The 20,307-nt window shown below is 41.8% G+C and overlaps 1 protein-coding gene across 1 annotated transcript in view; it reads left to right on the top strand.

Annotated features, from left to right (window-relative positions):
• Window positions 1-20,307, top strand: part of EIF2D (eukaryotic translation initiation factor 2D) — a 39,587-nt gene that overhangs the window by 12,189 nt on the left and 7,091 nt on the right. The window contains exons 5-9 of the mRNA XM_075262683.1: window positions 801-908; window positions 1,443-1,693; window positions 8,907-9,024; window positions 9,365-9,410; window positions 15,039-15,142. Of these exons, the coding sequence (XP_075118784.1) occupies window positions 801-908; window positions 1,443-1,693; window positions 8,907-9,024; window positions 9,365-9,410; window positions 15,039-15,142 (627 nt within the window). The remainder of the gene's footprint in view (window positions 1-800; window positions 909-1,442; window positions 1,694-8,906; window positions 9,025-9,364; window positions 9,411-15,038; window positions 15,143-20,307) is intronic.

Below are 20,307 nucleotides of genomic sequence, written 5' to 3'. Positions count from 1 at the left end.
GCTGCACTGGTAGCTCGCATGAAGGATGTATTCATCGTGGAATTTTTGACAGCCATTCTAAACAACACCGTAGAGGCATTCCAGGATGTCTGGTCTCATTGAGATACTTATTGCATACTGAGAGGCCTCTAACACCTTCCATTCTCCTTTTCGCCTAGTCTTGTCTTGTTCCAATCAGTGTCTTGGTTGTTTGTGATTATTTTTACATAGATTTATATACGTATCTGTTCTGTGGTGGAACTGGCCACACCATTTTATTGTTTGATATGCTGTTTCCTCGTTGTTCATCCTTTACTATTAAAATTAATAACAATTACAGTTGAAAAAAAAATACAATTTGTCCTGCAAAAAGTAAGCCCTTATACAAATGGAAATGCAAAAAAGTTATCACTTTTGGAAGGTGGAGAGAGAAAAAACTAAAAGCAAAAGGTGTAAGTAGAATAGATTATTTTCCATTTCCTAGAAGTACACTTGATAAGCCTGAACAAGGCAAGAAAAAATAATCTTCGTCCAATAAAAATCTTCCCTATCAGTCGTAAAATGTACATTACAGTTTCACCATAGTGATTGCTGTACTACACTTATACTGTTGTAGATGAATCAAGTCACAGTTCAGTATTACATTAGCCTTTCAGTGTTGTGGACTGGATGTAGTAACTCCTGTCCTAAGCTTTTCTTCTCCTTCTAGTATGGTAGCACATAAATGTCTGGAGTGGTTCTTTATGTGGCATTGTTTTTCAACTTGCTCTATTCCCTCTCTACAGTACAACAATGTATTTTCATATTTATTTTTTGTGCAGGGCTCCTGTAGCAATTGGTGTGGCCACTATGTCTACAAGAGAGATGTTGGCATCTGGAATGAAGGGCAAAGGCTTCAGCATTTTACACACATACAAAGATCAGTTGTGGTAGGAAATCAAATAACTTTTCACACCTTTTTTATTGGAATAGTTAATACGCATTTTAACAGTATTTTGCTTTTAATCTGTACATTGTATACACTTAAAATGTCCCTCATTGGGCAATAGCTGGGTATCATATCGGGCATACTACTTGCTGGGAGTCCTGTGGCTGTCTCAGCAACTCTTCTGCAGTTTCTTCTATGCACACACAGTTAGTGTTGACATTTTGCTGCTTTTATGTGCATACAAAGCAGCCTGTCAGTCACCAGATGGGGGGCAGGGAAAGGTGAAAGGGCCTTTATGTACTGATAGCAATTTTGCATTTTCGTTATAAACCAAAGAGGTCTTGTTTCAGTTGATCAGAATGAGTTTAGGTGTGTGTGTGTATGTATAAAAATATATATATATATATATATATATATATATATATAATATAAAAAATATAAATGAAAATGCTGTAGATGAAGCATAACGTTGGCAGCCACCAAGATACCTAATATTTATAGGCATATTTTTAGCATTCACATGTTGTTATGGCAGGGCTTTTGGTGACAAATCGGGCCCTCCAGTCATTGGTCCTGTAGAGACGGAGGCTGCACCTGAAGGAGAGCAAGAGGAACAGTTAGACTCCCATGATGTGTTGCCAGACACCCATGTAACTGAAACACTACTGCAAAATTTGTCCCTGATTGAAATAGCAGCTAATACGCCGCAGGTGGATGAAGACATTGCAGTTGAGGAAGGGAGTGAAGAAGCAGAGGACTGTGAAAGTTATCAACTATCTCCACAAGGTACCAATTTTCACGTTTTCCTGGTCCATTTGAAGTATGACTGTGGCCTACCAAAACAATTACGCTCCAGTATGCAGCAGTCGGTATAATTTTGCTCTAGATGACAAGGCTCAGCACACTTCCAGTTATGAAAAGGTTACTATAGTGTAAAAAAAAAAAAAATACTGCCAGACATTTCTTCACAACTTACTCTTCATTTTTATACATGAATATAAATGTATTTTTTTTTTTTTTTTTTTTTAAATTACATTGTGCTCCTCCCCAATGCAGAGGAAAAACATACTGTCTCCAACTCCAGTGTCAAAATAAAATGATTAATAATAACTAAAGTGTAACTAAACTTTCAGACAACTCTTCATTTTCTGGCAGTATCTGTGTCATAAATAAATTTTGTAATGTTTTACATTACATTTATTACAAAATTTACATATTTTGGATTTTCTCTGTGGAATCCTGTATGTTTCACTCTTTCCCTTGTTTCTGTATTGAGAGCTTTTTCTGCTTCTAACTGAATGTTACTGTTTATGGAATATGTATCCAATAGAAAAACTGTATCCCTACAATCAAATAATAAAGTGTGTATAAACATAACTTTTAATAATTTAGTTAAAATCCCCCAAACTGTAAGTAATATTAAATGACATCCAACTATCAACTAAAACAGGTAAGGTATCGTCACCACCATGAGTATTCCCCAGAGAGAGTGAAAAGATGACAGCCTCTCCTCTGGGTATAAATCCTCAGTTATGGTGTATCAGACCACCCAACACCCAATGATATTAACCTAACAGTACTACTGACTTCGGGATTGATTTAAATCTCCCAAAATCCCGCTGCAGGACTCTCAATTGTATATATGTTGTAGAGTTGTCGTCAGACACTAGGTACATTCAGTATGTCTTATCTAGTATCCACCCTCTGGCTCCGCAGTGGACTGATAAGTCAGTTAACTATGGTATGGTATGGCAAAGGTATAAAGACAAAAATAATAAATGCAGTGATAACTGCAGTTGCCGGCGTAGCTTCGGACACTGGCAGCTCACCATTAGAGCTACGCCGGTAACTGCAGTTATCACTGCATTTATTAATTTTGTCTTTATACCTTTGCCATAGATAATACTATGCTGGGAAGACCAAGGAGATGGTGGTGGACTTTAGTAAACGGAGAGGTGCTCCGACCCCGGTGGAGATCCAAGGAACATGTATTGAGATAGTCAGGACCTATAAGTATCTAGACATGCTCCTCAATAATAAACTAGACTGGGCTGATCACCTGGAGGCGCTGCACAGAAAGGGCCACAGCAGACTCTACCTGCTCAGACACTTCTTAGGGCCTTCTTCAACTCTGTGGTTGCCTCAGCCATCTTTTTCGGTGTGGCCTGCTGGGGGAGCAGTATATCAACCAGGGACAGAAATAGACTTGACAGGCTGATCAGGAGGGCCAGCTCTGTCCTGGGGAGCTCCTTGGACCCAGTACAGGTGGTGGGTGACAGAAGGATACTGTCTGTGGTGACTTCCATGCGGGAGAACAAATCCCACCCCATGTATGGGACCCTGATGGAACTTGGCAGCACTGTAAGTGACCATCTGCTTCACCTCAAGTGTGAGAAGGAGCGCTATCGCAGGTCCTTCTTTCCAACCGCGACCAGGCTGTATAATCTACATCAGACCAAGCGAAGATCACTCCGCACAGAGAACTAATGATTATGACGATGACCATGAGGTCTTCCTCTTTCTCTTCCGTTTTTCCTTAGCTGCTATGGACTCTTAGTATATCTTCTCTTCTCAGATATACTGAATGTACCTAGTGTCTGATGGCAATTCTACAATATATATATAATTGAGAGTCCTGCAGCCGGATTTTGGGAGATTTAAATCAATCCCGAAGTCAGTAGTACTGTTAAGTTAATATCATTGGGTGTCATCTTTTCACTCTCTCTGGGGAATACTCATGGTGACGATACCTTACCTGTTTTAGTTGATAGTTGGACGTCATTTAATATTACTTCCAGTTTGGGGGATTTTAACTAAATTATTAAAAGTTATGTTTTATACACACTTTAATATTTGATTGTAGGGATACCGTTTTTCTATTGGATACTTGTTTCACTGACAGTTGTAGACCTCTGGAGTTTTGTTTATGGAATATGGTTTTGGAGTATCGGGCTGTGTAAAATGTAAAGAAAATGAGGGTAGGGGAGGGCCACTTATTAATGAAACAGTTATATTTTATAGTTATATGTCGGACATTATAAAATGTACTAAGTTACTTATGGAGATTCTCGTCTTTCATATGTCACTAAGGTTGCAGTGCTATGTAAATTATTTCCAGAGATATCACTTGTTGAAGACACAGTCAGGATTAGGATATTTATATGCATCTGTATAATATATATGAAATATCCCAATTGAAATAATATCTATATACCGCTATATAAGATTCAAATTCTGTAGTAGTCTGCTCTATACAATTCCACAGTTTTCGCCCGATTTGGTTGAAATTTGGCACACTCCCTCTCACCCACAGGAGCAGAATACTGCGCACTTTATTTAGCTGGCGTCTACCCATCATGAGATTGGGGCCCCTAAAGTTAGGCCCTATACATATAATGGGGAAATGTGAAAGCGCTGAGGGGAGGTGACTGACAGGGATGGATTATAACAACGGCGTCAAAGAGTCTCTGCTAAAGGGGCCGCACCACCACACACAACAAACAAACACCATATAAACATCACACAGACTACACACATACAATGTTGGCCAAAAGTATTGGCACCCCTGCAATTCTGTCAGATAATACTCATTTTCTTCCAGAAAATTATTGCAATCACAAATTCTTTGGTATTATTATCTTCATTTAATTTGTCTTCAATGGAAAACCACAAAAAAATTGTCAAAAAGCCAAATTGGATATAATTCCACATCAAACATAAAAAGGGGGTGGACAAAAGTATTGGCACTGTTTGTAAAATCATGTGATGCTTCTCTTATTTGTGTAATTAACAGCACCTGTTACTTACCTGAGGCACCTAACAGGTGGTGGCAATAAAGAAATCACACTTGCAGCCAGTTGAAATGGATTAAAGTTGTCTCAACCTCTGTCCTGTGTCCTTGTGTGTTCCACAGTGAGCATGGAGAAAAGAAAGAAGACCAAAGAACTGTCTGAGAACTTGAGAAGCAAAATTGTGAGGAAGCATGAGCAATCTCAAGGCTACAAGTCCATCTCCATAGAGCTGAATGTTCCTGTGTCTACCGTGCGCAGTGTCACCAAGAAGTTTAAAGCCCATGGCACTGTGGCTAACCTCCCTAGATGTGGACGGAAAAGAAAAATTGACGAGAGATTTCAACGTAAGATTGTGCGGATGGTGGATAAAGAACCTCGACTAACATCCAAACAAGTTCAAGCTGCCCTGCAGTCCGAGGGTACAACAGTGTCAACCCGTACTATCCGTCGGCGTCTGAATGAATAGGGACTGTATGGTAGGATACCCAGGAAGACCCCACGTCTTACCCAGAAACATAAAAAAGCCAGGCTGGAATTTGCCAAAACTTACCTGAGAAAGCCAAAAACGTTTTGGAAGAATGTTCTCTGGTTAGATGAGACAAAAGTAGAGCTTTTTGGGAAAAGGCATCAACATAGAGTTTACAGGGAAAAAAAGAGGCCTTCAAAGAAAAGAACACGGTCCCTTTAGTCAAACATGGCGGAGGTTCCTTGATGTTTTGGGGTTGCTTTGCTGCCTCTGGCACTGGACTGCTTGACCGTGTGCATGGCATTATGAAGTTTGAAGACTACCAACAAATTTTGCAGCATAATGTAGGGCCCAGTGTGAGAAAGCTGGGTCTCCCTCAGAGGTCATGGGTCTTCCAGCAGGACAATGACCCAAAACACACTTCAAAAAGCACTAGAAAATGGTTTCAGAGAAAGCACTGGAGACTTCTAAAGTGGCCAGCAATGAGTCCAGACCTGAATCCCATAGAACACCTGTGGAGAGATCTCAAAATGGCAGTTTGGAGAAGGCCCCCTTCACATCTTAGGGAGCTGGAGCAGTTTGCCAATGAAGAATGGTCTAAAATTCCAGCAGAGCATTGTAAGAAACTCATTGATGGTTACCGGAAGCGGTTGTTCGCAGTTATTTTGTCTAAAGGTTGTGCTACCAAGTATTACACTGAGGGTGCCAATACTTTTATCCGGCCCATTTTTGGAGTTTTTTGTAAAATGATCAATGATTTGACTTTTTTTTCATTCTCTTTTGTGTTTTTTCATTGCAAGCAAAATAAATGAAGGTTTTAATACCAAAGAGTTTGTGCTTGCAATCATTTTCTGGAAGAAACTGAGTATTATCTGACAGAATTGCAGGGGTGCCAATACTTTTGGCCAACACTGTACACCAACCCACAAGCACAACAGCACACAAATACCACAACACACAAACACCAGACCACAACACCACTCCATAAATTCCACACACACGCACGGACCACGCACGCACGCACGCAAACACACTCGGATAGATGCACACTACGCACACGGGTGAACAGAGCACATGCGTACACACACACAACTACTGCGTGCATGGACACTTGCACTGCACACACACAAACACATGGATCACATGCGCACATACACTCATACATATACACGGACCACATACGTGCATACACACTTGCATACATACACATGGATCACACAAGGGCATACACGCTCGCGTGTGCACATACATATACACGGACCACACACATGGATCGCATGCTTGCATGCACACACACACATACACGTGCGTACAACCATAAATACACACATACATACACACGCATACATATACAAGGACCGCACACGTGCATGCACACATGGATCACACGCATAAATACACATGGATCACACACATGTACATGCACGCATGCACTGACAAAACATATCTGGTATCCTTAGTGGCTGCTTGCACACTATAGTATTTTTCACGGGCCTCCGGGCCATGGATTTGGCGGTTCCATAGACTTCTTTGTGCACAAAGCTTTGAATTTTACAGGCTCCATAGAAGTTTATGGAGCTGTAGAGTCCACGGTGAATCACGGTCAGGTGAAAACTGTCTGATAGTAAGATTGTCATTACTGCTTATTATACAGAGAGATTTCATCTCTGAAGCCCTACAATAGATAGTTGCGTAAATGGAAAACAATTTTACTCTTTTGCCCATGAACTACTTACAGATTACACTGGAGGGGGAAAAGGTTGCACTATGTTGCTAATAAGGTGTAAATCAGTGGCACAACTAGGAATGGTGGGGCCCCCTGGCGAACTTTTGACATGCCCTCTGAAGACCCCGACCAAAACGCCCCCCCGCATTCCTGCACGCAATATTACATCCCATAGTGGCCCCTTCACCCAGCATTATGCCCCATTTAACCCCTTCACCCAGGATTATACCCCATAGTGGCCCCTGCACACAGTATTATACCCCATAGTGGCCCCTGCACACAGTATTATACCCCATAGTGGCCCCTGCACACAGTATTATACCCCATAGTGGCCCCTGCACACAGTATTATACCCCATAGTGGCCCCTGCACACAGTATTATGCCCCATAGTGGCCCTTACACACAGTATTATGCCCCATAGAGGCCCCTGCACACAGTAATATACTCCATAGTGGCCCCTGCACATAGAATTATACCTCATAGTGGCCCCTGCACTCAGTATTATGCCCCATAGTGGCCCCTGCACACAGTATTATGGCCCATAGTGTAGTGGCCCCTGCACACAGTATTATGTCCCATAGTGGCCCCTGCACACAGTATTATACCTCATAGTGTCCCCTTCACCCAGGATTATGCCCCACTGTGGACACCCATGAACAATTATTATACTCTGGGGGATTTTCAGACCCTAGAATATAATAATCAGGGACCTAGGAGGAATATAAACATAAAAAAACACTATTACTTGGTTCCGCTGTACTTCCCGCTGATGGTGGCCATCTTCAATGACGTCCGGGACGTCATGTGACCCGGGGGGCCTGCGTCACAACGCAAAGGACGCAGTCCCCGGTCATGTGATGTCAGGGACATCACACAAGTAGGCCCGAAGCCAAAAAAAAAGAGGTAACAAAAATTTTTATGTTCTCTTACCTCTCCTGGGCCTCTGATCATTATACTCAACGGTCTTTTCAGATCCTCAAGTATAATAGTACTGTTTGTGGGTCCCATGGCGTCACTGACCGATCCTGGCCGCTGCAAAAAACCTGTGCGGTAAAAAGTGCTTCCCATTCACTTCTATTGCTTTCTTCAGGCGGAAAACGCCTGAAGAAAGGTCATGTCGCTTCTTTTTCTCTGCTAGCAGAAAAAAAAAAAGCTAGCAGTCTACATAGACTAACATTGTATGGGGGAGGATTATGACGTGGATTCTGCTGTCAAAGTCCTCCTCCATGTCCCCGTGTGAACTAGCCCTAACACTTTCCCGAGTTCTGCCATACTATTACAGTAGATATCAGATCTTGAAACATGGCGGCCACTTAGGAGCTGAGCAGCTGTCACAGCACTAGGTCTCTGCTGTGTTATACAGCAGAGATCTGGCTATAATGCATGTGACTGGTGCCCGCATTGATCGCTGTTAATTGTATTGGTACCTCAGTCAAACCTGGCCACATCACCATTTTACCAGCAGAACCACTGTTATTCCTGGGATCGCTGTCATCTTAGAACAAGATCTGGGGGCAGCAATCCATTACTATGATAGCTAGACTCCCAGGCTTGACATCAATTTACTTGTAATATATGTATGTATGCATTTCAGTGTATTGTAAAATAGTTAGTACATTTGAAAAAAAGATATATATCCATCAAATTCAACCAGGGGGTGGGAAAGGGCATGACTAAAGGAAATAAGTATTATATAGATTTCCATAAGCATCAATGCTATTTTGCAACTAAGCCTTTTTTTTTTTTTTTTTTTTTTTTTTTAAGCTATCAACTGTTTATGCGGTGACCCTTTCCTGGGTAGGCTATTCCACAAATTTATAGTCCTTATAGTGAGGAAAGCTCTGTGAATGGAAAAATATTTTAAAAAATTGGCTTTTGGAATGCAGGGAGTGAAAAACACAAATCGAAATATGGCTACAACGTGAAGGGGTTAAACTTTAATTTTGTTTTTACAGTTTGAAGAGCTGGCACGTACATCTCTGATATAAGACTTCTCACTTGTTATCATTTTGTAGAAGCCATGGACAAATTACTAAACCAGTGCTTCTTCCATGCTTTGAAGCATAAGGTGAAGAAGTCAGACCTCCCCCTACTTACAAGTACCTTCCTGCGAAATTTTCTGTTCTCCTGTTGGTGAGTTGTTACTTCAGATCTGTTATTGTGAACACTGAGTATGTATTAAAGGGCTTTTCCAGGATTATACATTAATGGACCATCCTGGATAAGCCAAACAATGAGGAAAATATTTAGGAGGAGACAAAGCAATATCAAAAGCTAATGAAAATGTAATCTATATTTATTTTATGTGTACTGTTATTAGCCCTCCTTTGAGGTGTAGCTTCTTATATGACCAGTGATATAAAGAGCAAAGGACTGAGAGTGGGCATCATTCAGATGACCAGCCAGAAAACATTATTCTACTTTTTCTATTATAGTCTTTTACATTTCCCTTGTTAATTGATTTACTTTGTAGCCCTGAAGGACAGCAAGTGGACATTAAGAAGTCCAGTTATAAAAAGGTATGGTAACCTGACTACAGTCTTGCTCACCTTTCAATGCTGGCTTTTTTTTTTTTTTTTTTTTTATAAGTTATATGTATTAACATAGATACTCTTGTCGTATTTTATTAGAATATGCCACAAATGTCGGATAGCTGTATCTCTAAAATAAGTCCCTGTATCTATCTATAAGTGCTGTCATGGGAGAGGGATAAATGAAGATTATACTTACCGGCAATTGGATTTCTTCGATCCCATGACAACACCCTGTCTAATTCTCAACCTTTGGTTGTTTCCGCAGAAGAAAGCAAGATAAAAAAAAATACACTGTTTATTCTGCACTTTTTACTGGGTGTGGGTTTAATGGGGTTTTCCCACCTATTGTTTCAGCAGCTTTGCCTGCTGTCTCCTCTTCTTACTTCCTCCCTCCGCTCCCAATTTGCTGAACAGGACACTATGAAGGATCACAATACTTGTTACTATAATTACTAGAAATCTAATATAAATGCTGATCAGGTAATATATACATGCTTGTAGAGAATGGACTCTGTGTTATCTGTGTGTTTACATAGAGAGATAAAACACACACTTTCTCAGCAAACTGGAATTAGCTGAACTGATTGTCCTGGCAGAGCTGTAGAATAAATAACAGTGAGAGCAGTGACTGTCACTAGTCCTACCACACAGGTTTGGCGCTATGGAAACAGTGTGTAACCAATGGGAGGAATAAGTTCACGTAGCAGGCACACAAAGCAGCATTTCTAAAGCAATATATTTAGGAAAAGTCTTCAATTTACATAAGCTAACAGTATAGATAGGATCCTTGAGATGGGAATACCCATTTAAGTAAACTAACAGTTCTGTATTAAAACTTGGTAACTACACTTGACTCCAAGAGGACATCCAAAAAGAAATATGCCGGTAGGTTTCCTGTGTTTTGAGGTGGCTTCCCCCTCTCTCTGTACTGTCATGGGATCGAGGAAGTTCAATTACCTATAAATGTAATCTTCTTTTCATACACTTATGCACTAAAACAGATCTATCAGGAGAAGTAAAAGGTCCTTTTCAGTTGAAAAATGAGTAAATCTCTAACTATTTCAATAAATGAGTACTTTTACCAGTGGTCATTTGATTGTAGGTAAAATCCGCTATGAATGTTTTTGTTAGAAATCGTGTTCTAGTAGAATATGTGATCTGTTAACCCCTTCCCAGACCGATCGGAGGCATTAACCCCTACGGCGCCGCGGTCAAAGCGCCACTTTCCCGGCGGCGCATGGGCGCCGCCATTTTTCCCAGGATCGCCGGCTCCTGGAGCATGCTCCAGGGCTGACGTCCCGTTGCCATGACAGCTGGGAGCCTGTACAAGGCTCCCAGGCTTGTCTGCAAATCCTCTCTTTTGCAGGCTGGTCTATGCAGCCTGCAAAAGAAAGGATGATTTTTTGCAATGCATTGCAATGTGATCAGACCCCCTGAGGTTCAACACCCCTAGGGGGTCTAATAAATGCAAAAAAAAAAAAAAAAGGAAAAAAAAATATAAAAAGTATTAAAAGTTCAAATCACCCCCCTTTCCCTAGAACACATATAAAAGTAGTTAAAAACTGTGAAACATATACCGTATTTTGTGGACTATAAGGCGCACCGGACTATAAGGCGCATTACCCATGAGCGCATTATAGTCCTGCCTAGGTCCATATATAAGGCGCACCGGACTACAAGGCGCAGCGCTGTCCGGTGCGCCTTATATGATTGAAAGCGGCGGCCGGCAGACTTTGCCGGCGGCCGCTTAACCCCCCGCGTGCCAGCCGCTTCTATTCATTTCAATGGTACGCTTCCATTGAAATGAATGGAAGCGCTCGGCACACGAGGAGTTAAAGAACTTCCTTCTTGATCACGTCGGAATAATCTCCTTACCTTTTTACCATAGCCAGCGCCGCCTTCTTCCGCAGCTCCGTCTCTGTCTTCTTTGGGCCTCATGGATGACGCATGCGCAGTCAGCTCTAACAGGCTCTCGCAGCCAGAGCCGACTGCGCATGCGTCATCCATGAGGCCCAAAGAAGACGACACGGAAGGCGCGAACACAGCTCAGGGAGAAGGCGGCGCTGGCTATGGGAAAGGTAAGAGACGAATAGTCTTTTAAGGCTATTCCGACGTGGTTAGGGGGAAGAGGTTCTTTTAATGGTAGAATCTAGAGTTGAGCGAGTACTGTTCGGATCGGCTGATCCGAACAGTACTCGCTCATCTCTAGTAGAATCTCTTTAAGCAGCGGCCGCCGGCAAAGTCTGCATGCCGCTTCCATACATTACAATGAGAGCGCGCTATTCAAATAGTTAGAGATGAACGAATACTATTTGAATAGCGCGCTCCCATTGCAATGTATGGAAGCGGCATGCAGACTTTGCCGGCGGCCGCCGCTTAACTACTCGCGTGCCGCCGCTTAACTCCTCGCGTGCCGCCGCTTCAAGCCTTATATAAGGCGCACCGGACTATAAGGCGCACTTTCGATTTCTGAGGAAATCGAAGTATTTTATGTGCGCCTTATAGTCCGGAAAATACGGTACATGTTAGGTATCCCCGCGTTCGAAATCGCCCGCTCTACAAATCTATACAAATATTTTTCCTGTTCGGTAAACGCCGTAGCGGGAAAAATAGTCGAAAGTGCCAAACTGCCGTTTTTTCACTGTTTTGATTCTGATAAAAATTTGAATAAAAAGTGATCAAAGGAATAACATTTCCCGAAAATCGCAGAACTAAAAAGTACACCCCGCCCCGCAAAAAAAGACGCCCTATGCATCCCCGTACACTTGCGTATAAAAAAGTTATGGCCCTCGGAATATGGCGACTTTTAGAAAAAAACAATTTTAACACAGTTTTGGAATTTTTTTTAGGGGTCAAAATGTAAATAAAACCATATAAATTTGGTATCTCTGGAACCGTACCGAAACACAGAATACAGGGGACATGTCATTTTGGCTGCACAGTGAACACCGTAAAACCAAAGCCCGTAAGAAAGTCGCAGAAATGCATTTTTTCTTCAAATCCACTCCATTCTGAATTTTTTTCTTGCTTCCCAGTACATTATATAGAATAATTAATGGTGGCAACATGAAGAAAAATTTGTCCCGCAAAAATTAAGACCTCATATGGCTCTGGGAGCGGAGAAATAAAAAAGTTATGGGGTTTAGAAGGAGGGGAGTCAAAAACGAAAAACGAAAAATCAAAAAATGCCATCGGCGGGAAGGGGTTAAAGACTAGCTGACGTTTCAAATATACAGTCCTATGAAAAAGTTTGGGCACCCCTATTAATCTTAATCATTTTTTGTTCTAAATATTTTGGTGTTTGCAACAGCCATTTCAGTTTGATATATCTAATAACTGATGGATACAGTAATATTTCAGGATTGAAATGAGGTTTATTGTACTAACAGAAAATGTGCAATATGCATTAAACCAAAATTTGACCGGTGCAAAAGTATGGGCACCTCAGCAGAAAAGTGACATTAATATTTAGTAGATCCTCCTTTGGCAAAGATAACAGCCTCTAGTCGCTTCCTGTAGCTTTTAATCAGTTCCTGGATCCTGGATAAAGGTATTTTGGACAAACAATTCAAGTTCAGTTAAGTTAGATGGTCGCCGAGCATGGACAGCCCGCTTCAAATCATCCCACAGATGTTCAATGATATTCAGGTCTGGGGACTGGGATGGCCATTCCAGAACATTGTAATTGTTCCTCTGCATGAATGCCTGAGGATTTGGAGCGGTGTTTTGGATCATTGTCTTGCTGAAATATCCATCCCCGGCGTAACTTCAACTTCGTCACTGATTCTTGAACATTATTCTCAAGAATCTGCTGATACTGAGTGGAATCCATGCGACTCTCAACTTTAACAAGATTCCCGGTGCCGGCATTGGCCACACAGCCCCAAAGCATGATGGAACCTCCACCAAATTTTACAGTGGGTAGCAAGTGTTTTTCTTGGAATGCTGTTTCTTTTTGGACGCCATGCATAACGCCTTTTTTTTTATAACCAAACAACTCAATTTTTGTTTCCAAAATGAAGCTGCCTTGTCCAAATGTGCTTTTTCATACCTCAGGCAACTCTATTTGTGGCGTACGTTCAGAAACGGCTTCTTTCTCATCACTCTCCCATACAGCTTCTATTTGTGCAAAGTGCGCTGTATAGTTGACCGATGCACAGTGACACCATCTGCAGCAAGATGATGCTGCAGCTCTTTGGAGGTGGTCTGTGGATTGTCCTTGACTGTTCTCACCATTCTTCTTCTCTGCCTTTCTGATATTTTTCTTGGCCTGCCACTTCTGGGCTTAACAAGAACTGTCCCTGTGGTCTTCCATTTCCTTACTATGTTCCTCACAGTGGAAACTGACAGGTTAAATCTCTGAGACAACTTTTTGTATCCTTCCCCTGAACAACTATGTTGAACAATCTTTGTTTTCAGATCATTTGAGAGTTGTTTTGAGTAGCCCATGATGCCATTCTTCAGAGGAGATTCAAATAGGAGATCAACTTGCAATTGGCCACCTTAAATACCTTTTCTTATGATTGGATACATCTGGCTATGAAGTTCAAAGCTCACTGAGGTTACAAAAGCAATTTTGTGCTTCAGTAAGTCAGTAAAAAGTAGTTAGGGGAATTCAAATCAATAAAATGATAAGGGTGCCCATACTTTTGCACCGGTCAAATTTTGGTTTAATGCATATTGCACATTTTCTGTTAGTACAATAAACCTCATTTCAATCCTGAAATATTACTGTGTCCATCAGTTATTAGATATATCAAACTGAAATGGCTATTGCAAACACCAAAATATTTAGAACAAAAAATGATTAAGATTAATAGGGGTGCCCAAACTTTTTCATAGGACTGTATGTAAATGAACAGTTAAGGTGAATATAAGAAACTTTGTATCTTATCAGAGAAAAGTGCTCCTTTCTGCTGTTATCAGCTCCTCTCTCGCCTTTGTGAACTACTGAGCTCAGTAAGAGATCCATCTTCAATGATCCATCTTCAGTTCAGAGGAACCAGGGTGATATCTCTCTCAGCAGACTTTTATTCATATCCTATGGTGGTCATTGCTGCCGAAAATCTGTTCTAAAAAGTGTTAGAAGTGAAAGACATCTAACTATTTCCCCCAGTAGCTTGTTTCTCTGTGCTCACTCACTGCTCACCCTTCCCTCTCAATATGCCCCAATGTAATCTGATCTGGTCAGGGGATATCGTCACTCCATAGGGAGAGACAACCATATAGGTGTGTGGAGTCTTATTAAGCCATTAGCTCTCCACTGTGCAAGGGTTCATGGGAAGAATATGCAAATCTGTCTTCCATGATGAGGCACATACTGAGGCACTGTCTTCCTAATTACATCATGGAAGACAGATTTACATATTCTTCCCATGTAATCTGATCTGTGAGTGAGTGTAACAGATATTTCGGTGAAATGAGCACTTTACCAGGTAGGACAGAAGCTGATAACAGTAGATAGGAGCTCTTTCCCCAGTAAGATGTATTACAGTGTTTCTTATATACATTTACACTATTTATTTTCAAAAAAAATTCTTGAAATAACTGCTGCTCTTTAATTGATACTTTAGTCTTTAGATCTTTCTAATATGTACAATATCTTTCTTCCAGCTGTCCAAGTTCTTACTTGTTATGCAGCAGCGTAAAATCCTGCAGGTAAAGGAACTCAGTAAAGGAGTGGAGAGTATTGTGGAAATAGACTGGAAGCACCCAGAGTAAGTGTGAAATAAGCATATACAGTATGTTAAAAGGGTTCTCTGACTCAATGACTGGGATGGCTAAAGCTTCTTCATCAGTGTAATGAAGAGTTTGCACAGTACCTGTAAGCACCAAATCTCCTAATATTTACATGCAGCTTTGACTCATACTGTAGCTTTTCACATTCACTTGAGTTTTAGTGTACTGCCAAGTTATTGTGCTGCGCTACAGGTTGGAGGTTGGATTCCACCAATCAAACGTTGATGGCCTGTCCCAAGGATAAACCCTAATTGTTATGGTTCTAGAGAACCCCTCAAATTGTAGTGTTTGCAAACTGGCTATCATTTTTTAATAATCATCAAACCAGGTTATGCTACATATTCCCATCTTATCACCTAGATCTCTATTGCTGGAACTCTTCATTCACCAAATAACTAATGACTAACTTCATATACTACGTCTCATAAGAAAGGGGATCTTCAGTAGGTGAAGTGTGTATTTTACAGTTCCCCATCTGCTACACTTCGCTTCTTCTCCCATGCCACTACTTTACTTTCCTGCTGGGAGAACATCTTTTCATTCTCTCTTTGCTCCTGCAGCAGCCTTTTTGGTGGGGCACAGCACCTGGAGACCTTCTCTACAGCAATCGGCAGCAATATGCTACACTGGTGGGCCGATGAACTAGCCCCTGGGCTGCTACTTTTTTAAAAAGCTGAAGTGCCGCCAGCCTGATATGATATGCCTTATTCCCAAGTCCATCAAGGCCTTTTTTCCGAGTAATGTTTGCTGAAGTGCGTGGCCTCTCTTATCCAAGCCAGAGGTGACCTTGCCTGGCCTAACCAGTCTGTGGTGGAGATATTGTAACAGTTGCCCACCCAAATTGCTACTTAGTTGGCACCTCACAGGGCCTCTGCCAAACAGAGATCCTATTACCGTTCCAAAAAACAATCCTGTAAACAGTCCAGGAATTTTTCTTAGAAGTCACTCTCCTTCTCCCCATTTCTGCTGGTACCTCCACTCCCCTCTCTGCCTGGTCAAATTCAGCGGGGAACTTGGGGCAACATGGTGGCTCATTGATTAGCACTACAGCCTTGCAGCACTGGAGTTCTGGGTTTGAATCTCACCATGAACAACATCTGCAAGGAGTTTATATGTTCTGCCTGTGTTTGTGTGGATTTCCTCCCATTCTACAAAGACATACTGATAGGGGAAAAAAATGTCCATTGTGATCTCTATATGCGGCTACATTTAAAGAAAAAGAAAAAAAAAATTCAGCTGGGGACTCCTCAGCAAGACTCTTCTCAGTTGCTGCTCCTCAGGACTTAATCCAAGTGGTTGCAGTTAAAGGCACATTACTGAGGATCCTGCCCTGACCTTGCCTCTCAGGAACATGTCTAATTTCACCACAATCACTGCCCCCTCTATTCTTTCCAAACCATGGGGCCTTTGAAGAAAAAGTGTCTCCACGCAGTCTTCTATTAAGATGATGGATGTCCTGTGTCTTTTTCAGGACCAATGTGTCTTCACGTGGTAGATCCTTGCATAGCTTGTTAGTCTGTGGTCACTACCTTGCCTCTGGTGGACACCTTTTACAAGAAAGTGGAATAGTTCCCAAGGCTACCTTTGCTATGGCTGATTCCACAGGGCTCTGTCTCAGGACAATCGGCTTGTTGTCTGGCAGATTCTTCGGACCTTGAAGTATCTCTGTGATGTCTCCCTAGAAGCAATCCACGATAAGCCAAAGCTGTACCTCATGCAGTAGCTATCCTCCTTTGCTAATGGAATGCAGAACCCATTTCTAAAAAGGTAGTTGACACCCTTTAAGGGTATGATCACACAGAGGAAAAGGTCGCAGAGACCTTTTCCACCATGTGAAATTCCTCGCCGCGATGGAATGCCGATGCAGCATTGGCATTCCGACGCAGCATCCCGCTCCTGTGTAGGCCCGAATGAATGGGCCTACACTGCAGTGTGTCTCGAGCCACGGAATCCGCGGCAAGATAAGGCATGTGGCTTCTTTTTTCCACTTCTAGCTAGGGCAAGGCTCTGTGGCAAAGGCCTTTACAAACTCATCAATAAGGCAACCAGAGGAAAAAGACCTGTCTTCCCTCAGCACCGTTCTAAGTGCCAACCTCCCATCTTCAGCTGCTCTCTTCATTTTCAGTCCTTTCTCGGGTCATCATTTCACTCTGAGAGACAGCCTTTCTGGAACTCCCCTTCAAAAAAGCTTTCTTACAAGTCCTTCTCCACCAGGATTTCCTCTTTTAAGCCTTCCCCCAGTCAGGTTTCCTTAGGTAAGGGGAATGGTTGCTATCCTTGAAGGAGACCTAGCTTGCTCAGCATCAATGATGCCTTGTCTCATGTTCATTGACTACAAAGTAGATTTGCCTTCCTGGAAGCCTTTTTCAGTCAGTATTTTCTACTCCCACTCCTCTGGCTGTCTTCCTTCAAGCCATTCACACCCACCAGGTTGTCATTGTTCCTGTTCTCGCGTCACAGCATTTCCTGGAGTTTTACTCCAGCCTCTTCGCCGTCCCCATGAAGGACGGTTCCCTCTGTACAATTTTAGACCTGAAGGAGCTCATCTGCTTTAACCAATGAGAAATATCTACCACAAAATATTACCATTAAACACCACAACTGCAAAAAATTCAAGTTTTTCTGGCTGTAAACCCTTAGAAAATATTTCTGTATGTGAGAATGTATCTTATTGTTTCTTGTAACTAACTTTTCAACATGCTTTGCATATTAAGTAGTACAAGCATATATAAGAATAATGCTTCTTTCTGCACTTACCAGTTTTTTCCCCTGCTCCCATCTTCCTGCTCAACTGCCATTCACTTTAACATTGCTTGAATATGTTGTCTGAGACCAAAGGGTAAATGGATGCCGATCATTCTGCCGAAAGCCATCCACAAGATAGAAGCAACTCTGCTCATATTGAAGTAGATGAGAGTGCAGCTGCTGTTCTCCAGCACCAACACTGCAGAGCCATACACTTTACTGGATAGGTCATCATTATCCATTACCCTTGGGTCTCCTGCAGCTCCTTTAATTTACTTTAATTTATCTTTCAATGCTGTAACTCAAAATAGTGTTAAACTATAGCTTTACATAGAAGTTTGTAGAGGGAACAATGAACAGGAACTGAGTGACATTCACATCTACATCGGGTATTTATTCTTGTGGCCCATCGGAGAATTAGAAGAACAGACAAATGGACCACAAAATTATTAGTCAGTCAGCTGTGCTTTGGATGTCAGTTCTTTTTATTTATATCACTGGATGAAAAAGTCGGGTGTGCAGGACTATTTTATCTGGCGAACTTACTCTAGGTTCACACTGACTTTCAAGTTTCCATCCTTCGGGTCCAAAAAGCCGGAAACCCTATCTGCTTAAAAAGCGATTACACATGGAAACCGGTGGACCCCATAGATTATAATGGAGTCTGCCCAGTTTCTACCGAAAATGGCTGAGAGAAAAGTCCTCCTTGCAGGACTTTTGTCTCCACTGATTTTAAACAGAATTGGGACCGAACTAGATCACTGTAGGAGTAAATACTAAAACATAACTTTTACTAATATTTGTTTAAAATTGGCCTAAATAAAATGATAACACAATTGCAGTATGACTTCACTATTATCAGGCAACAATTAGTATTTTTATTGCCTTCCCTATACAGTCATCTACAAAATAACTTTTTCCCATATGTAGCTCTCAGATAGTTTGTTGAGAACCACACAGTTTACCCCTTGATATCTGGGTACTAACAAATGCAGAGACCAGAGACCCAGTTGATCAGGTAGCAATCAACATCTCCCAACAGGTGAATGAAAGCTCTGTGGTCTATATACTACATATGCAAGGCTGGCTGTGGCACAACAGGTCCCAGCCAGACCTTAAATAGCTCCATTCATCACAACGTTTTGCAGTGATGTTCACATATGCTGCTAGGTATTTCTATGTTGTGGAGCCTAGATTTAGCATTGCATCCACAGTATACCAGTCACAACGTTTTGCAGTGATGTTCACATATGCTGCTAGGTATTTCTATATTGTGGAGCCTGTATTTAGCATTGCATCCACAGTATACCAGTAATAAGGTCTGGAGCACTTCCTAGCACTGCAGCCTAGCCACAAGCCGTAGTTTCATCTCTCCCTGTGTAGTGTTAGTCAAACTGTCTACCTTACAGCCTCATAGGAGCCCAAGTTACAGCACGGCCCCAGAGTTATTTAGTCTCCAATTACTCTGCTATACTAAGTTACCAGGTCCTCCCCATTTGCTTTAGAGGTCCCTGGTTTCCCCTCTACGCAGCATTTCGCTAGGGTAACTAGCTCATCAGGAGGATATTGATATGGGAAACGATGTCTCTGCAGTTAAAACTGCAATTCCCGTGCCCCTGATGGTGGGACACGGTACCTCTGTACGGGAATTGCAGTTTTAACTGCAGAGACATCGTTTCCCATATCAATATCCTCCTTATGAGCTAGTTACCCTAGCGAAACGCTGCGTAGAGGGGAAACCAGGGACCTCTAAAGCAAATGGGGAGGACCTGGTAACTTAGTATAGCAGAGTAATTGGAGACTAAATAACTCTGGGGCCGTGCTGTAACTTGGGCTCCTATGAGGCTGTAAGGTAGACAGTTTGACTAACACTACACAGGGAGAGATGAAACTACAGCTTGTGGCTAGGCTGCAGTGCTAGGAAGTGCTCCAGACCTTATTACTGGTATACTGTGGATGCAATGCTAAATACAGGCTCCACAACATAGAAATACCTAGCAGCATATGTGAACATCACTGCAAAACGTTGTGATGAATGGAGCTATTTAAGGTCTGGCTGGGACCTGTTGTGCCACAGCCAGCCTTGCATATGTAGTATATAGACCACAGAGCTTTCATTCACCTGTTGGGAGATGTTGATTGCTACCTGATCAACTGGGTCTCTGGTCTCTGCATTTGTTAGTACCCAGATATCAAGGGGTAAACTGTGTGGTTCTCAACAAACTATCTGAGAGCTACATATGCGAAAAAGTTATTTTGTAGATGACTGTATAGGGAAGGCAATAAAAATACTAATTGTTGCCTGATAATAGTGAAGTCATACTGCAATTGTGTTATCATTTTATTTAGGCCAATTTTAAACAAATATTAGTAAAAGTTATGTTTTAGTATTTACTCC

This window comes from Leptodactylus fuscus, chromosome 2 (assembly GCF_031893055.1).
Source record: "Leptodactylus fuscus isolate aLepFus1 chromosome 2, aLepFus1.hap2, whole genome shotgun sequence".
Lineage (NCBI taxonomy): Eukaryota > Metazoa > Chordata > Amphibia > Anura > Leptodactylidae > Leptodactylus > Leptodactylus fuscus.
This window is presented reverse-complemented; position numbering and strand designations above follow the sequence as displayed.